This window comes from Atractosteus spatula, chromosome 3 (genome assembly GCF_055471065.1).
Source record: "Atractosteus spatula isolate fAtrSpa1 chromosome 3, fAtrSpa1.hap1, whole genome shotgun sequence".
Classification (NCBI taxonomy): Eukaryota; Metazoa; Chordata; class Actinopteri; order Semionotiformes; family Lepisosteidae; genus Atractosteus; species Atractosteus spatula.
The window spans coordinates 30857635-30876989 of NC_142708.1; the positions used below are offsets into that span (position 1 = coordinate 30857635).

At 37.2% G+C, this 19355-nt stretch overlaps 1 protein-coding gene across 4 annotated transcripts; it reads right to left on the reverse strand.

Annotated features, from left to right (window-relative positions):
• Positions 1–975: 975 nt before the first annotated feature.
• Positions 976–19298, reverse strand: gfm2 (GTP dependent ribosome recycling factor mitochondrial 2). Of its 4 annotated transcripts, none has more exons than XM_088911870.1 (22): positions 19217–19298; positions 18566–18615; positions 17343–17425; positions 17151–17232; positions 16806–16851; positions 16239–16336; positions 15496–15621; positions 13189–13277; positions 12455–12543; positions 11614–11674; positions 11102–11287; positions 9292–9372; positions 8579–8727; positions 7304–7444; positions 6477–6576; positions 5584–5773; positions 4950–5026; positions 3956–4094; positions 3351–3536; positions 2582–2697; positions 2021–2203; positions 976–1484 (listed from the first exon to the last, which is right to left on the reverse strand). In XM_088911870.1, exons 3-22 carry the CDS (start codon positions 17397–17399, stop codon positions 1356–1358), a joined length of 2325 nt encoding a protein of 774 aa, XP_088767996.1. In that variant the 5' UTR covers positions 17400–17425; positions 18566–18615; positions 19217–19298; the 3' UTR covers positions 976–1355. The 4 variants fall into 4 exon arrangements, with proteins under 4 accessions (XP_088767996.1, XP_088767994.1, XP_088767993.1 ...); XM_088911868.1 differs by having other exon boundaries at positions 18978–19289; XM_088911867.1 differs by lacking the exon at positions 19217–19298 and adding an exon at positions 18759–18844.
• Positions 19299–19355: the final 57 nt, after the last annotated feature.

Genomic DNA, 19355 nt, shown 5'->3' on the forward strand with positions numbered 1-19355 from the left:
ACTACTCCTAAAATCTATAGGTACCTTTCTGCTTTGCTGCGGTATTCCTAATCCGGGAAGGTTTTGCTGCAATAGCTTGCCACTCTCTTGACCATTACTACCGGGCGTACAACACGGTTTTTTATATATGCCCTGGCGAAGAGCATTAGCTAAAGTAATAACCTATGAGAAACTACGATCATTTTAACCCCTTGAGCAATGCGTCACTCTCTCGGTAATAATGCGATTGTGAGTTCAGAGATGACACGCTGATTGCCGCGTGGCGCTTGACAGATTGAGCACGTGACCTACATGAGACGCGATCTGTGAAAATGACGTTCAGGTTAATTGAAAACAAATGCTCCGGAGAAAAAAATATTTTACCCGAAGATTTAACATTATTAATACAAATTAAAATACATTTCCAATCTGGGAATTTGGAAAATGCGATTCCAATTACAAGATCCGACCTCGTTCATCTTTTTTGTGGAGTTAAGAGTCGCGTTTTGAGACGAAGAAGGTGGAGGAGCTGCCACTGCGATGAATGTTTCAGTGAGGAGGAGTGGGAGATTTTTTTTCTTTTTTGTATTGCTTCTTGACTAAAAAAAAGTTGCAAATCTGTTATTTCGGCGTAGCACTATCAATGCTCCACCATCGTAATTATTCCCGTACTGCCCGTTCCACCGCTTCGGAAACGTTAGGTTTGAGCAACTTGCTCATCAACACATGACACTGCTCACTCATGTCTCCCACCGCAACAGAATGACGCGTGAGGACTCCTTAGGTTTTGAGGCGAGTACGGTTGCCAGCCGATCCTTGTGACCCAGAAAGTCCCGCATTTGAACATGAAAGTGTCTCCTGTTGGAAGAGGTACTGATGTTTGCAGCCCTAGCAACATTGCATGTTAAAATATGTCCCGTTCAATTCAGTTCAACCATGATCTAAGACTCCACTGTGGAAATAAGACTGAAAGAAAAAGGCGCTAGCTTTCTTGGGTTAGTTTTCAATGCTTGTGCATTTTAAATTTTTATTGTTTATGTAAAAAAATAATCAGCGCAAGTGTGTAAAATGTTATTTTGTTCAGTACATCTTAATTTATCCATAAAAATAACTTATCCTACTCTGTCAGTCAGAGGTTTTGCACATAATTTATCAAGAGGATTTTAGCTGGTAATTCCACACTTTTAAGTCAATTTATTGTGTTGCCAAAGTTCTATCCTGTAGCAAAATGGATGACAACACATGAAAGGAAATGCATGTCTTTTCAACCCCTTCTTAAAAGACAAAGCCCATTTTGCATTTTGTATGAGCCTGGTGCTTTCAAGAGGGAAACAGTTTCTTGTATGCCATGTTTCAAACATGTTTGGCTGAAGGCTTCATGCCACTCCTGTCATTCGGCTGAGAAGGGTGTTCTGATCATGGGCAGTCATGGCTTCGTAGCTGGACAGTTCCAGTGTGAAGGTGGCAGTGCCAGATGTCAGAGAGAGAAGGACTGTGGAGTAACCCTGTGAGAAAGATGAACAAAAGAAAAGTCATTTTTGTAAAGAAATGCTCACTCCCATCACACTTCATTGTTTCCTGGTGAATATTTTGTTTTAAATGTCTTTAAACAACAAAGCCCATGTTATAATGAAACCTGAAGGACCGAGAAACTTAAAAAAATGTTCTATAAAAAAATAAACCTTTACTCTCTCACAAAACCCCTGTCTTTTGGCCAGTCTATTCATCGATAAATTTGAATAGATTAAGACTGAATGCAGTAGTAAACATTATTTAACATAGCATTTGATATTTATTTGAGTAAATAAAATAAATAAAACTGGAAGAAACCAAACTGATTTTGTTGTTGGCATATTGGTTCAACAATATGTTAAAGCAGCATCAAATAGATTGTTTAAATATTAAAGAACTGGTACATAAAACCTAAGCGTGCTTTATGAAGCTTTCAATGATGATTGCATGGAAAAAATGTGGAATAAAACAGGCACATGTAGAGATCTAAGAGCTTGGTAGATATCTAAGTCAGTGATGCAGTATGTACCATCATTTCGGCCAGAGGTACAGAAGCCATCACCACTTTGTTGTCCAGACGACTCTGGATCTCATGAATACAGCCACGCCTCTGCGCCAGGTCTCCCAGCACAGCACCCAGGTGCTCCTCACTGGCTGTTATCTCAAGACTCATCAATGGCTCCAGCACCTGTCCTCCAGCCTCCTTGAGAGCCTTTGGGTAACAGAGCAGAAACAGGCTGTACTATAAGAACCTGATCACATTATAAAAAACAGCACAACACTTCTTTCAACCACTATGTATTGTGCAATGGGCTACTCAGAACATTTAACAATTGCATCTTTCACTTCTGTCTTGCAATAAGCAATGAATTTTCTTTCTACATATGTTTTCTTTCATCGGTTTATTCATTTTGAGGACTACTTTCTAGAAATCAGTCTTTCATCATGAGCGCTTGCTCCCAGTGCACCTAGTCAACAGCTCACATCCTGCTTTTTGTAAGGTTTCAGGTTTTGACCTCTGCGGATTTCAAACAGGTTGAAAAAATTGTGTTGCACTAGTCTTCATCTTTTCTTTCTGAGTAAATGTTACCTTGTGCATACAGCGAGACACACAGGCTGAGACCATGGCCATTGATGTCCCAGGCTGTATGCTGATAGAGTACACTGTAGTGACCACATCCTGCACCGGGAACCCCAGCAGTGGACCTGGAATTACATTGAATGGCATTAGAGAATCAGGAAATGGTTGCATATGTAGAAATCACATGGACAAACATGTAAAATTGCAGCTTTTTAGAAGCTTTTTTGGCAGTGCATCTACACATCATCATTTAACACTACCTAATTCAAGCTGAGTAGTTCAAAACCTCTCTTCAGCTGTGTATACACCATAAATATGAAATGCCATAAATACTCCTTACCTTAGTTAATTAGACAGCATAACATATGAAAGTATAATTTTAAAGGACTTATAAAATGTACAGAATGTACATCACTATTTCAAAAACGTCAGTAAAAATTGACACCGTAGCACCAGAACTTGATCTCCACTATTGACTCTTAAGAAGCTAAATGAAAAGTTGTTTAAAACAAAAGATATGTAAACAACCAAAGTTTATGCAAACTGTAGTGCTTAAAAATAATGCTTCAAGGTGAGTCTTCACATACATGACTTTATTATCGCAATATCAAATGGGATAAACCTTTTTTGGACATTGTGTCATACTATAGTACACATTCACTATATAGGAAACTATTCTTGGTATCAGAATCTGAAACTGACCCAAACAATGGTGCTTCAATAACCAGAGAAAACTGCCTGTCACTGACAGCCCAAGTTAATTTAAGAGCCCTGTTACCTTGGAGATAAGCACTTTGTATTCCATTCTCCACTGCCTCTTTCACGTCCAAAGGAAGCTGCTCTTCCACACTGTCCTCAAAGCTGATGGCAGGGGCAGCAGTGGAGCTACCCTCTGCGCAGGGGCTCACTCCCAGCTCCACTGTCACCAGGTGTCTCTTGTCCCCAATGCTCCTGTCCAGTGTGTCTGACAGAGGAGAACAACGACACTCAGGAATAGTTTCAGAACAGCAGGCTCTGCAGCAGATTACGGTTTGCTATATTGCAGGAATGGGTCAAGCTTCTGTAGAGGGTAGGGAAATGAAAAGAAACAGGAAAGCATTAGATACTAACAGACACAGAAAGAAGAAACAATCCATACTTTCATAAATATTGGCTGGAATGCACACCAGGCAGAAATGCCGACACGTGATTTGGGATACCTAAAAAAAACTGTAGTCATTTTGCAGAACACACATCCTATATCCTTGTGAAGAGGAATTGTGACATGTTATCAATGATGAGTCCTCTAAGAAACTGATGAACACTGATATACAGTACAAGCAATTGTTACCTGTCAAAGTGAAAATATTACTGGCGTATTGTGCCGAGGTGTGAATGTGATACCTGTGGTGGAAACAGACTGCAAGATGGTTTCCCTGTAGGCCACCTGTAGAGGTCCAAGGTGAGTCTCAATGCCATATTCTCTTCTTATTCGATCATGAATGATCTCAATGTGTAGCTCCCCCATTCCACACAGTACAGTCTTTAAAAGAATAAGGCAAATTAATTTGACAAAACAGTAGAAATTACTAAGGTGCTGAATTACAACAGTTAGCTGTACCAAGGTGCTATTACTTGTGTTGTAACAACTTTGGAGTCTGCAGGGCACTTATGTCCTGCTAATGCCTTGCTTGCTAATGCCTTAGCCCTTCCTTAACAACATCAAAAGACTTTGGTCTAAAATTAGTTTATGTTAACTAAATAACAAGGCAAGAACTTCTTTCACTTATGGTCATAACTGGATCTTAATCCCACATAGGCTCATACAGATAATAAATTAACCCTTCTGCACATCCAAACACACATGATACAAGGATAGCATACACCCAATATGGTGCCGTGGATCTGTGGCTAAGGATCTGCACCTGTGGCTGGAAGGTTGCCAGTTTGTATCTCACGGCCGTCAGAGGAATCCTACTCCAACTACTACTTGGGCCCCTGAGTAAGGCCCTTAACCCCAACTGCTCCAGGGGTGCTTTATAAATGGCTGACCCTGCGCTCTGGCCCCAAGCTTCTCTCCCTGTCTATGTCTCATGGAGAGCAAGTTGGGGTATGCAAAAAGACAAATTCCTAATACAAGAAACTGTATATGGCCAATAAAGTGATCTTATCTTATAAATGGCCAACCGTGACTGAGTTTCCTTGAGTGGAACATAAAACTGGCTTGTTAGATGCTTATGTTTTATCATTGAACATCTACATCAATAAACCATTCAGATTTAATTCAGCTGTAGAAAGACAGACAACTCCACAGTATATGTATCAAAGGAAGGTGTCCACATTATCTTTACTCTTTTTATATAAAAAACAAAAATAACTGGCAATTAATTATTATCACCTGTCCTGAGTCGGGATCTGTCTTGACTTTCAGGCTGGGGTCTTCCCTTTGCAGGCAAGTCAGGGCATGCTCCAAGTCTTCCACAACAGCCGAAACAAAGAAGAGGCTTTTAGCTGGGTTTGAATGCACCTTAAATCTAAACACTGCTCACTTCATTAGGGCAACATTACTCATATTTAGGTAAATTACTGACATACCCTAACCTTAAAGTTAGGATCCAATGAACAGTCAAACATTAAAAAGTAAATAATACAAAAGACAGCAGAAAAAACAACCTCCTATAACATGATTGAAACTAGACAAAGAAACAAAGACACTTCCACAAAATCTTATTACACAATATTTGAGTTTTGAATTTAACAAGACTTGACATAGAACAGTAAACAGTTACAGATTAATGACTTTTGTTTTACTTCTCACTCATCCATGTGATCTTTTCAACAAAATTATTCAAGATTGCCGTTCCTGACCACTCAAGAACTAAAGGAAAAATGCCCTAATCAGACTTTTTACATAACTGTATTAATGAGAGAACATTTAATCAAAATCATTGCTGAGTATTTTACCTACTGTATGCAACCAAATTTGCTCTTTAAATAATATTTCAAGCTATTGACTACTGAAAAGCATCTACCTGGCAGCTTGGCCATTGAAGGGGGCTCAATGGTGCAGAAGAAAACAGGCTCAGGGATCTCTACTCCCGCCAGAACGAGGGTCTCCTGCTCCCGGCCTGAACATTGCTCTTTGCCGTGAGTTTTGACAGCTCTGCGGGCGGCAGCTGCTGCAGAAGATTTTGAGGAGACAATGGTGTCCCCAGTGACAGTCTGCAAAAAACTTGTATTATTTAAAGGGGAACTGCAATCCCAATTTCTCAGACCGGTTACTAAATCTAGGTGACAAACCAAATTCATTGACTGAATCACAAAATGTTATAAATTCCGAATTAAGCACAAAATTGTGAACTTTGTGTAAGTACTGTACAGTAGCCATGTTGTTGAGAGATTGCAAGAATTGCGATGTGATGCGGCCCTTCCAGCTCACTAGTCACTGTAATGGCTAATGTAATAAGGTGTGCGAGTACAGGTTGTGTAGCAGACACTTCCCCGCAGAAATGTTTCAATGTGATCTGCATGCAGAGTTAACAAGTAAGTCTTTTCTGTCAGCAAAACAGCCCTGAATTCAAGAGTAATATTTCTATTGGACTAAAAGTATTCACAAGCCAGCTTGTTTACAGTGTAATTCACCTCACCGGACGTTTGGTTGCCCGGTTCTGAATCGCAGAATATGGCACTGTTCATACCTAGAAATGTAGTCAATTTTTTATTTAAAATGGAGGATTACATGTTACTGTTACATGTTTCATTATGGTCTGAAATGCATTTATTAATGCTGATTCTTTCTAACCCTGAATTATGAGAACAGCATTGTAGTTACGCTTGAAGGATATTCCAGAACCCCAGCCCCAGAGCAATTTGATTTGGGTATGTGGTTTCTTCTACTCTTGGAGGTGGAATACGGAAGGCTCACCTGCTTCAGGCCAACAGTGAGAGCGATATTTCCAGCAGTTAAAGAAGGAATCTCAACATGCTGGTCAGCAAATGGAAGCAAGAGCCGACTCATCCTCTCCCTAGATGGATGCAAGATATAACAAATAAAATCCACATTTGATTCTCCTGTAAGGATAAAAAGATAATAAAAGGGATCTCCCATCCCTATATCCCATCATCTCAATAGATTATATACATAAATAGGAACAGTTTTTAGTTCAAAAGTAATGATAATCACTTCTGACTTTTCAAGATATTTTCTTTTGTCTTTAAATGGGTAAGCACACCTCTAGTTTCAGAACCTTTATGGGAGAATTATTATTTCACTTTTCTTGAATAGATCCAATGTACAATCAAATCTCTTATCAGCTAATAATCTTGGAAGGTTTTTGCTGGTTCTAGAAAAACTTAGCGATTCCGTTTTCTTCACTTCGTTTTTATTATGTTGACCCTAACATTTGTATCCTTTGTACCAAAATAGTAGAAAAATACTGAAGAATCTATGTCTTACTTTAGGACAGAAAGCAGATCAGAGCTGGCACTCTGAACTTTAAAAAGAGGTTGTGTGGCAACACAGGTCAGTGAGAGTCAACCTATTAATGCTAAACAAATGCCCATTTTCTGAAGGCCAGTCAACCCACTGCACAATTAACTAAATGCATTTAATCTGAAACCACTTTGCATTACACTGACTGGTTACTGCTTATTCAATTTCACAAAATTATGCTTTTTATTAAAAATCCTGCGATTATTAATGATGTCTTTGATTAGTTTCTACTGCTTTTGAAGTCAGATCCATATACCTACATGGTATTTCTACTCATGTTGTAGACAGCAGACTGGGGCTTCATGGTTCCTGCATAGATGCGGACAAACACTAGAGGTCCACGCTGTTTATCATGGAGAACTTTAAAAGCAAGGGCACAAAGATCATCCTTATACCAGCTCCTAAAGAAAGTGAAACCAGGTGTTATTATTTTATACATTCATTTTACATCATGTGCTACCCTATACATAAGGGTTAAATATTTTTGTTCAACAGAGAAAAATATTAACACAGAAGTGTAAAAGTGTTTTCTATTTAAAACAATTATGTTTTACAAGCAGTACTATTTAGAGCTTTTTTGTCATTTCTGTTTCTGTGACTTTATCTACTGTTTTCCATAATTCAAAGGTAAGCGGTTCAGAGATTCCTTCTCCCTTTTGAATGCTAGAAGACTGGAAAGTAAACCCCAAACAAACCAGCAAAAACACCTGCATGACACAGCAATAATTACAACTGTTATGGAAGGTAAAATCACCGTGAGAGGATAAATCCTTTGATTGCAGTGGAAAAGATCAACAGAATTTTAAATGAACAGATAAAGATAGTTTAAAGACAGAAACTAAAGAAAGTGTTTAAATTAGGGTGACCAGATGTCCTCTTTTTCCCGGACATGTCCTCTTTTTTGAGACCTAAAATATTGGTCCGACCGGGATTTATAAAATTCCAAAAATTGTCTGGGATTTTGTTTTGCTCATTACTCAGACTGTGAAACAAACATAGGCCTACATATTTTTGTTCATTCCATGCATTACCAGTAGATGTTTTGAACTTACACGCAGTGTAGCTCAGAAAGGGTTTTTGTGTGTGTGGTTATTTTTATGGCCATGAGAAATAGCAATGTTTAACTTGTTTCATTATATTTCAAAATGTGTCGTTAAAATTTATCATTTTTGCAATCAATGAGGACTTCTCCTAAGTTATGATGTCTTCATTTTTCCCTCAGATGTTAAGACTTTTGATGTGTTAAAAAGGAAAAAAAAATCAGTTTAAAATAGGGCTTTATTTTAGTTCTTTCCTTATTTGCCAATATGAAAGAGAAATAGCAACCCTGCAAAGTTTAAAAGTTTATTAAGAAGTTTAAAAATAACTAGTTTAAATTGATTTTTTTATTAGAAAAAGTAATAAAGATTCATTACTTTGGAGGCATGTGTCAAGTATCGATTACCATCCCCGTCCTCTTTTTTGAAAACCAAAATATGGTCACCCTAATTTAAATGTTTCAAAAGACACATTAAAGTCATTAGCACCGTACTCACAGGAGGTCATGGTGTCTTTCATTGGGCGCAGGCAGGTATGTGTTGATGGCGTCCAGTAACGGCTGCACTCCCTTGTTCTTCAGTGCACTTCCGCACAGCACAGGAACAGCGCTCCGAGCCAGAGTCACCCGGCGAATCGCAGCTTGCAGCTTAAGACGGGACACTGCTGATGAGCATATTTTCCACAAACATCGAGCTTTCTATTACCTGTCCCCTAACCTCACAATAAGGAAATCCATCTATCCATCCATCCATTTTCTGACCTCTTCATCCAGTTAACGGTCACGGAGGAGCAGGGTACACCCTGGACAGGACACCAGTCCATCGCAGGGCACATACAGACACACACACTCACACCAGGGCCAATTCTCCCAGAAGACAACCTACCAGTATGTCTTTGGACTGCGGGAGGAAACCGAAATGCCTGGAGGAAACCCATGCAAACACGGGTGCAAATGCAGGGAATTGTAATTATTAATCAAGACACGAAGGTGCAATAAGTCATATTGATATACAGGAAATTCTGGTAAGAGGTTTACCTGACATCTCAGATTGTCTAGTCATTTTGTTTATGGTTCTACAAGATTGTAATATAATAGTGTCTGTGTATTTTCACTTGATCCTGGATAAACAACACAATCAACAGAAAGGTGATCACTTGGAACTTAATGTAGCCCATTACTAGTTAGACAAATTTAACTGTGACGTCTTACTTTCTCGAGAGGCATCAAGTCCAAATTGTCACTGAACTCTCCTAACACTAGTTCAGCAAATTCATCATCCAGATCAGCAACCTGCAAATATCAATCAGAAGTAAGAATTATATTTCTGTTAACCTTTACTTAATGACTGGGTCTGACAGATAATTTGAAACTAGGTCTAGGTAGTTATCACAGCTCTTAACCTAAAGAACATTACAAATGCAGTCATTAGGAAAGGCCTTTTCTGATTGTACTTACCTTAAACCTTTGTTTTACTAAGATTATTTGTTGAAATCAATTTTGCCAGCAGACTTTGTTTTTTAAAGCATATCCTATTAGAAAGGTAATTAAACACATTAAGGACTTTAAAATAGTTTCCTTCCCTGCCTTATGGAAGAACCTTTGTGTGCTTACTATAAAAGTTGGTATCATGCCAATAAAATTAAACTAGAAAACAGGAAGTCCCCACTTACAGCGTGAGAGAACTGAGACTAACCAAAGCAGAACTCACAATGGACCAAATACGTTAATTAGCCAAACAGCTTTTGACGAGACCCGCTGTGGGTTTAAACATGTTCCTGCAAAATGTCTGATACATTTCTGAAGCAAATATTTTAGTGTAATGAAACCAAAACAATTTTTGAGGCAATCCATGGAGCAGTTCTTATAACAGTAGTCTGATGTTTTTAAGAAATGGCAGTCAGTTTGCTTGATTTACAAAGGAATCTGAATTTATATTTTATTAATATCACCACTAACACATACTAAGTATGGAGTTAACTGACCAGATAGTTTTTTAATAGAAACAGTTTGTGTGGTGGGCCACATTTCAGAAAATGATTTATGACCCACTGCAGTCATACAAAACTATCTTAGCAACTTCACAGATGCAATATTGAAAAAGCTTTGGTTGTTCGGCATTAAAGTTTGAAATCAATTTAAGATGATGATTTTAAAAGAGTTTTTGAACATATGAGCAAGAAAGCTAGTTAGCAAAAGCTCCCAATTTTTCACAAATTTATCTGCTGAGTGTACCTACCTACAGTAGATTGAAATTGTTCAGCTTTAAATACAAGCAGTTTCAAAGGTGATAAGATAGAAATCCTTATAGTTAATGTACATTTCTCACATTTCAAGGCCAACAAAACCATGAAGTCAATTTTATTGTGTAAAAAAACATTATTTCCTAATCAGGCATGTCTGTGACATTTAAAGTTGTTTTTTTATCAATTGTTCTGAATGTTATTTTTTCTGATTGTCCTGGTTGAATAATCCCACCTTACCCTCCCAAATATACTCTACTGCCTGGGAAGTCCTGATCACAGTCGGTTAGTAACAGGCTCGAACCCAAGGTCAAAGAAATCAACCTGCGAGTTTGTGAGTACCTTTAACAGGTACAAATCACACTACAAGATATTCAGATGTAAATCAACTAAATAAAAAGAAAAATACAAGGTATACAATAGACTCCTTTAAGTCTATCTGTTTTGTGTTTATTATTTCTTAAGTGAAAAATGAAAATTAAGTTTTATAGAAAAAGACCTATTAACCTTGAATCTACTGTCCTTAACATCTGACAGAGCTGTACACGTGTGCATGCACATATTTGGTGACTTCTGGCTTTTCAATAGCTCACAGAAATCTTTGCTCTTATTCATAAGCATAGAATTTAAATGAATATAGTACAATTTAAAATATAGTACAATACTACTCTATGCCTAATTAATTTTATCTGTTGTGTTTGTGGCTAATTACACATTTGAAACAAGTTCAACAAGAAGGATGGTATACTGTACATGATGTATTTACTTTAAAACTTTACTTGTTCTATAAGGGCACTTCTTGCTTCTTTGACTTCTTTATGTAGATCAGGATCATCTGTGGAGCTGATGGGTCTCCTCTTAAACACCCGTCCGTCGTCTGTTCGAGAGTTTGTGTGCCACATCAGTCTTTCATTGGTAACCAAATCAACCATCCCTGTGAAACATTTACCACTTCCAATAGGCAGCTGTGATATAAAAAGAAGACATAACATCAGGGAGCTATCAAAGTTACACAGATAGCAAACAAGAAGAAAGTATAATCTTCTTTAGCAGATATTTATTTTGAGAAAAATGTCATAACTTGAATTCGGTTCAATTATTATTACTTTTCTACTCATGATCTGTCTGTAATTATATACCACAGTTTTACAATAAGGAATAAAAACAGGATGAAACACACAAGATGGAAAACATACCAGCATCTCTCCAGAAAATAAAAACATTTTGGAATTTTACATTTGTACTTTATTAAACTTACAGTTCTGATGTCATGAGACTTTTGCAATATTACCTGTAAAGGCATTGGATTTGCCTTCAGTTTCTTCTTGATGCTCTCAACTGAATAGGAAAAACTGAAAAATAGGTGCAGTACTTTAAATAAATTTAAAATTACATTTAAAGTTAACTTTAAATTAAAAGTTTAACATTTTACAATTTAACACTAATATTGACGCAACAGAAAATATGACAGTAAAGGCAATAAGTACAGTGTAATAAGTTCACAAGACATACATTCCTGAATTGTCTGCATACAACGAAAAGAGATTGCAGTAAATTTCAAGAAGATGTGTAAAAGAAGCCGGCAAAGGAAAATGCCGGCAATTAAATTTTGAATTCAGCCTCGGAGACAGTCTGAGAATCTTTAGGGCTCTGGGAATGTTCTAGAAGCTTTGAGAACACCTCTCAAGCCAGGCTTGTCACAACACTGTGAGTAAGCCAAATTGCAAATGGCGTGGAAAGAGTGTATAATACTTTCTTAATAGAGGTGGCAAGATTATTCAGTGAATACTAGGTAAAGGACTGATGGCAAAGACAACCTCACCAGCCTTTATAAACAGCAAATACTAAATTTTCCATTTAGCAAATTTTAAAGAAAGTGTGAATCACACTTCAAGACTTCAGATTAAAAACTTTGCAGCACAAATGTAATACAAGAGTAATGAAATCGAGAACTACTATGGGGAAATGAAATAGCTTTTATTAACACTTTGCTGATATGAAGGTGGAATCATTCTCCAGGTAGGCAAACTGCTCGTCTTAGTGGACTGCTATTAAGTGGACATTTTACCTCCAGAGAATAAAGAAACTAGGCACTCCAGAAGGTGATTTTCTTGCCTCTGAGGATTTTTTACCTGGCTCCAGGCTTGTCCATTTTGTTGAGAAAGCAGATCCGCGGTACATGATGCTTGTCAGCTTGACGCCACACTGTGAGAGTTTGAGCCTGGGAGCACAGAGAAAATAACAACTCACAACAAAATTCATCTGTCACACAGCTTCGTCTTTCATTACATAGAGCACTAGCTGTTGGCTTGTAAGAAAAAGTCAAAAACTTAACCAGCTAGCGCTCTAACCTTTTTTTTGCAATATTTGCAGATACGATCTAAACAAAGAAAGGGTGTAAGATGAAAAAATGAAACTTGAAAGTTTGCTGTTTGTTTTCACAACAGAAAGACTGAAGAGTTTTAAATTTCACTCAGCCTCTTATGTTTAACAGAAAGAGCCTTGTCCTCCTTCAATACCCTACCAAGTAAATAAGACTTACTTCTGAAAAGCAGATCTCAAACATTCATGAAAATTGTAAAGAAGTGAGCTATGATTTTATATTAAAATATACCAGTACTTCAAGGAAAGTAATAAAGTTTTAGGTACTGGAAACAACAACATTACTAACTTAAATGCAATGTCGTGATGCTTGATATTTTAATAACAAATCTTAGTCATCAATTTAAAGTGAAAATATGCTTTTAAATTAAACATTCATTAACCATTTGTGATGCTAGTTTTTACATTTATGTTTTCTGTCTTGCATACAAAAAAAAGAAATAAAATACGTGAGACTCTCAAACCAGGTCAGAATCCTACCCACCTCCACACCCGCTGAGGCATCAAATACTGCTACAGCTCCGTCTAACACTCGCAGAGCTCTCTCCACTTCCACTGTGAAATCTACATGGCCTGTCAAGGACAAGAACATGAATTTATTCCTTAAATCAACGGAAACATGCAATATGGTCTGCCTGCGAAAAAAGAGAGACTGCTACTCAATGAATAAAGGGACAGAGGTGCAACCAAAAAAAGATTAGCCATGAAAATAGTTCCCTACTCTCTAAAACCAAAGTTATCTTTTACTGTTTCATGTATAAAAACAAGCACAAATATAATCTAACATTTCAATCCTTAGAGCAGTGGTTCTCAAACTGTGGTACGCGTACCGGCAGTGGTACGTGGAGTGCCGCCAAGTGGTACGCCAAATGACCCTGGAACTGTGTCGTGTGCACTGAAAAATCGGGACGGGTTTTCTTATTTTGTATTTTAATACGTGTCGAATACGCAGCCTACGTACTACGATACAGTGCGCGCTAATACTTCAGTGAACACAAGAGATACTCTGTAATTCTATACCACTCTATAGGAATGCGTGCTACGGATGCAAGTGACCAATTGTATTTAAAAAAATATACTGTATCTCCAGCAAATAGGGAGAAAGGAGAATGTGCGTGATTTTGGAACTATGCCAACGTTCTAAACACAGGAATGCATAGAAATACGTGTTACGAACGCAGGTAATCTTGTGAGCACACAAAAGCGTGATACCAGAAAAATATTTAAGAACTGATCTTATTTGAGAAAAATACACCGAGCGTCTCTGTGTTTCGCTCCCATGCGCATGAAATAAAAACTTTAAATAAATACGGAAATAAAAACGGAAACGCGGAAAAATGCAAGCTTGCGTATTGCTAAAGCAGGTAAGCTACACTATTTTTGAAGAACCTTATTTACCTTGGCAAAAGAGCTGACACGTATTATGTGTGGAGAAAAAGCTGCTAAACAGCTCGACCTGCTGCCCCCTCCGAAAGACACGGTCACTCATAGAATTATTGAAATGAAGGATTATATCAAAAGTACACTGATAGAGCGCGTTAAGATGAGCAGATGTTTTTCACTGCAATTAGATGAGTCTGTAGTCGATTTGGCCAATTTGCTCGTTTACGTTAGATACGAGCTTAAGGGCATGTCCCATGAAGACTTTCTGTTCTGTAAACCGCTACCAACAGGAACTACAGGAGAGCACATATTTCAGCTTCTGAATGAATTTATCGAAGAGAATGGCCTCGACTGGATAAAATGGATCTGAGTTTGTACAGACGGTGCTAGAGTAATGACAAGCCGACATAACGGTGTAGTTGCACGAATTAGAGAGGTTGCTCCAGAAATTAATGTACGCATTACAACATCCACCGCGAGACCTTTGCCGTCAAGAAAATGCCTGACGATTTAATATCTGTTAGACTCTGTTGTGAATTGTATCAAGGCTCGAAAAATTAATTCACATCTGCTTTGCTCAACTAAACAGGCTCACCCCTCTCACTGAAATGGTGCTTTTTTATTAGTTGTTGTTAATGTTTTTTTTTCTGTAAAACACATTGAGAAGCCACCTTTAAAGGCGCTATATCAAATAAAGTTTATTATTATAATATTTATTATATGTATGTGTGAGTGTGTGTGCACGCACGCTCATGTTGGTCATTGAGAATTTCTGGGGTTCCTATGAGATCATGACTTGTAGGTGGTACTTGGATGCTTTGGTTGGATTAGGGGTGGTACTTGGTCCAAAAAGTTTGAGAACCACTGCCTTAGAGGATTCTCTCTCTCTGGTCTATTTTTTTTCCTTTGAGTACAGATTTCCAAGGAATATCATTAAAGCAGGGTGTGCTAGCAGCAGATGTACAGTCATCTTATCAAGCATAAGCATAAGCATAAGCATAAGCATAAGCATAAGCATAAAACAGAGCAGAAGCAAAAACATACATATCTGGTAGTTTGGCTGGCCAAGGCATGTGGCATAGACAGATGCAGATCAGTAGGCAGACAGTTTGAGTATCACTGGATTATACATATCTACTGCATATGAGACCTGCATATATACCGTAAATATTGCAAGGCTGATGTGTACCTAGAAAGTCTTAAATGTCCACTAGAGAGCACGTGCATTTTATTAAATATGCTTGTCTGCTAGATCTTAAATATTTATTGTCCTCTTATATATAAACTATTATGTTGTATATTGCTATGTAATGGTACTATACTGTTACTGTAAGTTCAACCACTGACAAATTCAGACTGTACTGTAAAAGTGTCTCTTCTCACATGACACACAGCATCCCGTCTGTACCTGGAGTGTCTATGAGATTAATCCTGTGCCCTTTCCAGTCGAAGGTCACAGCAGCAGATTGAATAGTGATGCCTCGCTCTCTCTCCTGCGCCATGAAGTCTGTCACCGTATCGCCATCGTCAACATCTAAGGTACATCGTTTTTAAACAAATAATTATGTTTCAGATTCAAAACTCCTTTAGACAATCACACATTTAGACTTCACACTGCCTTCAACTGAAATTATGGAAAAAAACAAGTGATTAACTGAATACAGCACATAAAATTAGATTTGTGAAAAAAGCCCATTCTATTTTTGACAAATTTCTAGAAGTACTAATTGTATAATTGGTAGATTTTATTACGTGAAAATATAAACATCACCTTTAGATGCATGTTTTTAGAACACTCAAATATTTACCAACAGTGTGAAAGACCATCACACGGTTTTCCAGCATTACAGGACCCAGAGTACAAAACACTTTTTTGGGGTTCCAGTTTAGCAACTTTGCACAGCACATTCATTTTTAGGACTAACACACTGTTGCTGTAGTTAAAAACAAGACATTCAGTGATGCAAGGTTTACTGAAAAGCAAAACCCTAAAATGACATCATCATCATGAGTATCTAAGCTTAGAGAAAGAGGAATTTCAGCTTCCATAGTCATTTATTCCTCAGGAATCCCAAGATTGCTTAATGAAAACTACCATGCTATTTATAATGAACATTAGAAGTAAATACATGTGTTAAAAACTAGATTCACCTCCAAGAGCCCGGGTATATCCTGCATAATACAGCATTCTTTCTGTTGTTGTAGTCTTTCCTGCATCAATGTGAGCCATGATGCCGATGTTGCGGATTCTGAAGACAGAAAAGCAAAAGAAACGTCCACTCTTTAAAATCAATTGTAAAACAAAAGGATAAGAGGAAAACAAAAATGTGAAATAACAAAACACTTTAGTGGAGCAGTTCAACAGACTGTGCCATATGTACAGAACTTCACATTAGAAAAAATGATTGGGGTAAATCAGAATATGGATAACAGCATAAAATATACTTCATTATATAATACTGTATTCCACAAGTATCACGCATGAAGCTCAAAGAAAGCCTTTAGAACCATTTGGTGTTTTCCGATATGCCCTTGATGTATAATAATAAATCATAATGTCTCATGTTGCATTGTTATTACAACAATAAAATGAGCTGATTTATAGCAGTAATATGTTTTATCAGTATTGAGCAGTGATGATCATAGAGTTATATACTATAATATATATTACAGATGGAGTGAAATCTCTCAGGCTACAAGGATCTGTGTAATACTTACTTAGATATATCTGGGCTGACCACTCCTCGTACTGACTTGACATCTTCTGTAATTTAGATTAAAAAACAGATTATAAGACACTTCTCTCTGGGGGATGCTTGTACAGTTTAACAATTTAATGTTTAATGACACACAGACACTTGAGTTAATGAAGATCTTTACCACATATAAAAATTCAGAACAAATGTGAAACCTTCTTTACAACTCTGTGATCTCTATGTGAGGGTATTGTGCTTTGAATGTAAATATTTCTATTATTCTTATTTCCTGTTATAATTACTCATCCTTACTGAAATTGGCCTTCAAGCACCCGAGCATTAGCAAGTGAATTTTTATAAAACTTGCCTTGTAAGAAACTGTAGTTCCTGTTTCCTTGTAATCTCCATCTAAACTCAGCTTGACATCTGGTCTTCCAGCATTGAGTGCACTAGAAACAGACACACAAACTTCAGCAAAAATAATCCAATGTCTTTTTATAGATTTCCATCGTATAAATACACAATGCACACATTTATCAATATCTTGTTTGAATCTTACCCCACTGCAGAGTTTGGAAGACCAACGCATGTGTGATACTGTCATCCTCATTAACATTGTAAAATTCTTTTCAGACGGGACTTCTGAAATAAAATGAAAACACCACAGGTAACACTGAAGATAACATTTCTCTTACATAGATCCTTTCAAAACATCATCTCAAGGCAGTTTACAACAACACAAAATAAGGGTAGTAACAATTGAGGCTCGTTCACATGCGGACAGAGGAATTTTGGTTTTTTTCTTAAATCCATAGGAAACTAATACAAACAAGCTAAAACAGGAGATATATGATCATGCATTTCAGTTTAGATCTGAGCAGTCTACAATTCTACAATTCTGAACATGCTACAACATCTTAAGAATATGTCTGGAGACACCAGCTAGCTTTGCACTACAATGATAAAGCCTGGGAAAAGCAAATGCATGTCTTAGCTTTTCTGCATCAGATTGGGAGAGACATGAATGGAACCAGGCAATGTTACAAAGATAAAAAAGACATGATCACAATACTGCAAATATGAGCACCAAATACAAGACTCTGATCAGAGGTGGACAGACTGATTCCTACAAAATTGCGGAGATTAAATAGTTGTGCAGCTGACAGACACATCTTCAGTCTTGTCAGTATTCAGATGCATTTTTGTTGCTCCATTTCTCACCAACATCTATGTGACAACGATACCTATAACCATGTAAAGTGCTTCCAAAAACACCTTAAATTAATTGATGTGTTTTACAACGTCTTATTTATATTGATTAATCTGATAATTCTGTTCAAGTAGATTAGAAGCCAGAAACATAATTGTATGGTTGTTGCTGAATTGCTTTTTTTCCAATTATACTTATTAAAAACTTAGAATTGTGTTACGAATTGTACAATACACTGCAAGAGAGTTGTGGTTACCTTAGTCTTTCCGTTTCCCCTGTATTTGCTCGTTTATAAATAATAAGGTAATATATACTTTGCGACAAAACCACTGAGAAACAAACATTTCACATCAACTGACTTTTCTTTTTTTCTCCACCTTTTATAGGTTTCTGTCGTGGCAAAAGTTATATTTTTGTGTCTGTAGGAATATACTGGGACTGAGAACGGTGTTTTGTTGTTCGAAGACCTTTAAACTAATTCAAGAACACTTTAATCTGTCTCGTTTTCAAGGAAACGCCATTAAAGCTAACCAATTATAGAAATACTGCACCCATGAACAGGTTGACCTTACCTGTACACTATTTCCAGCCTGAAGCTAGGCTAGACCATCGTCTAGACGTCCTGATGAAATGACATCAATTAAATATTAGTTGCTTTTTGGAAACAGCGAAAAGCTCATTTTTATACACAATTTTTAAAGTAGGCCAACTGAAACAAGTTTTAGTTTAAATGATCACCCAACTAAGAGACTATCCACATCTTACCAAAGACAGCTATACAACTACCGCAGCGACTTCCCAGCGTGACATTTCCTTCACATGCCCCTGCAAACCTGCAAGAGGTGTTTCTTGAAAATAAATTCTCCCGGGTAACTGTACTACTGTAAAAGAAAGTTCCGTAGAGAAACTCGAATTCTCTCATCAGTTCATTTTCTACAGAACGTGAAGAAGCCCCCCAAAGCCGAAAAGTTTTCTTTTATTTACCTTTCAGGAACCTGTTCTTTTGCAACTTCTGCACATAACTACCGGTCACATATTTTTGTGCTTTGGTTATACTATTACCACTGCAAGGTCAACTATCCCAACGATGATAAAGCACACCCAATTTCAAGAGAGAACATATATTTTCTTATTCTGGATTTAATTTACATTCTTGCAGAAGAAGAAAAGACAATTATAATATATTATCTTTTAATGTGTCGTATGATCTGAAGAATGCTTACAGAGGTTATTTTAAAAAAAGACAACAGAAAATCCACATAATTAAGTTGTAGAAGACGTAAACGTCCATGCGGTGATATTATTTTGTTGCTCCAGCTAACGTCTTTTCCGGTATTTTCGTATGTGACGTAGTATTTGTGG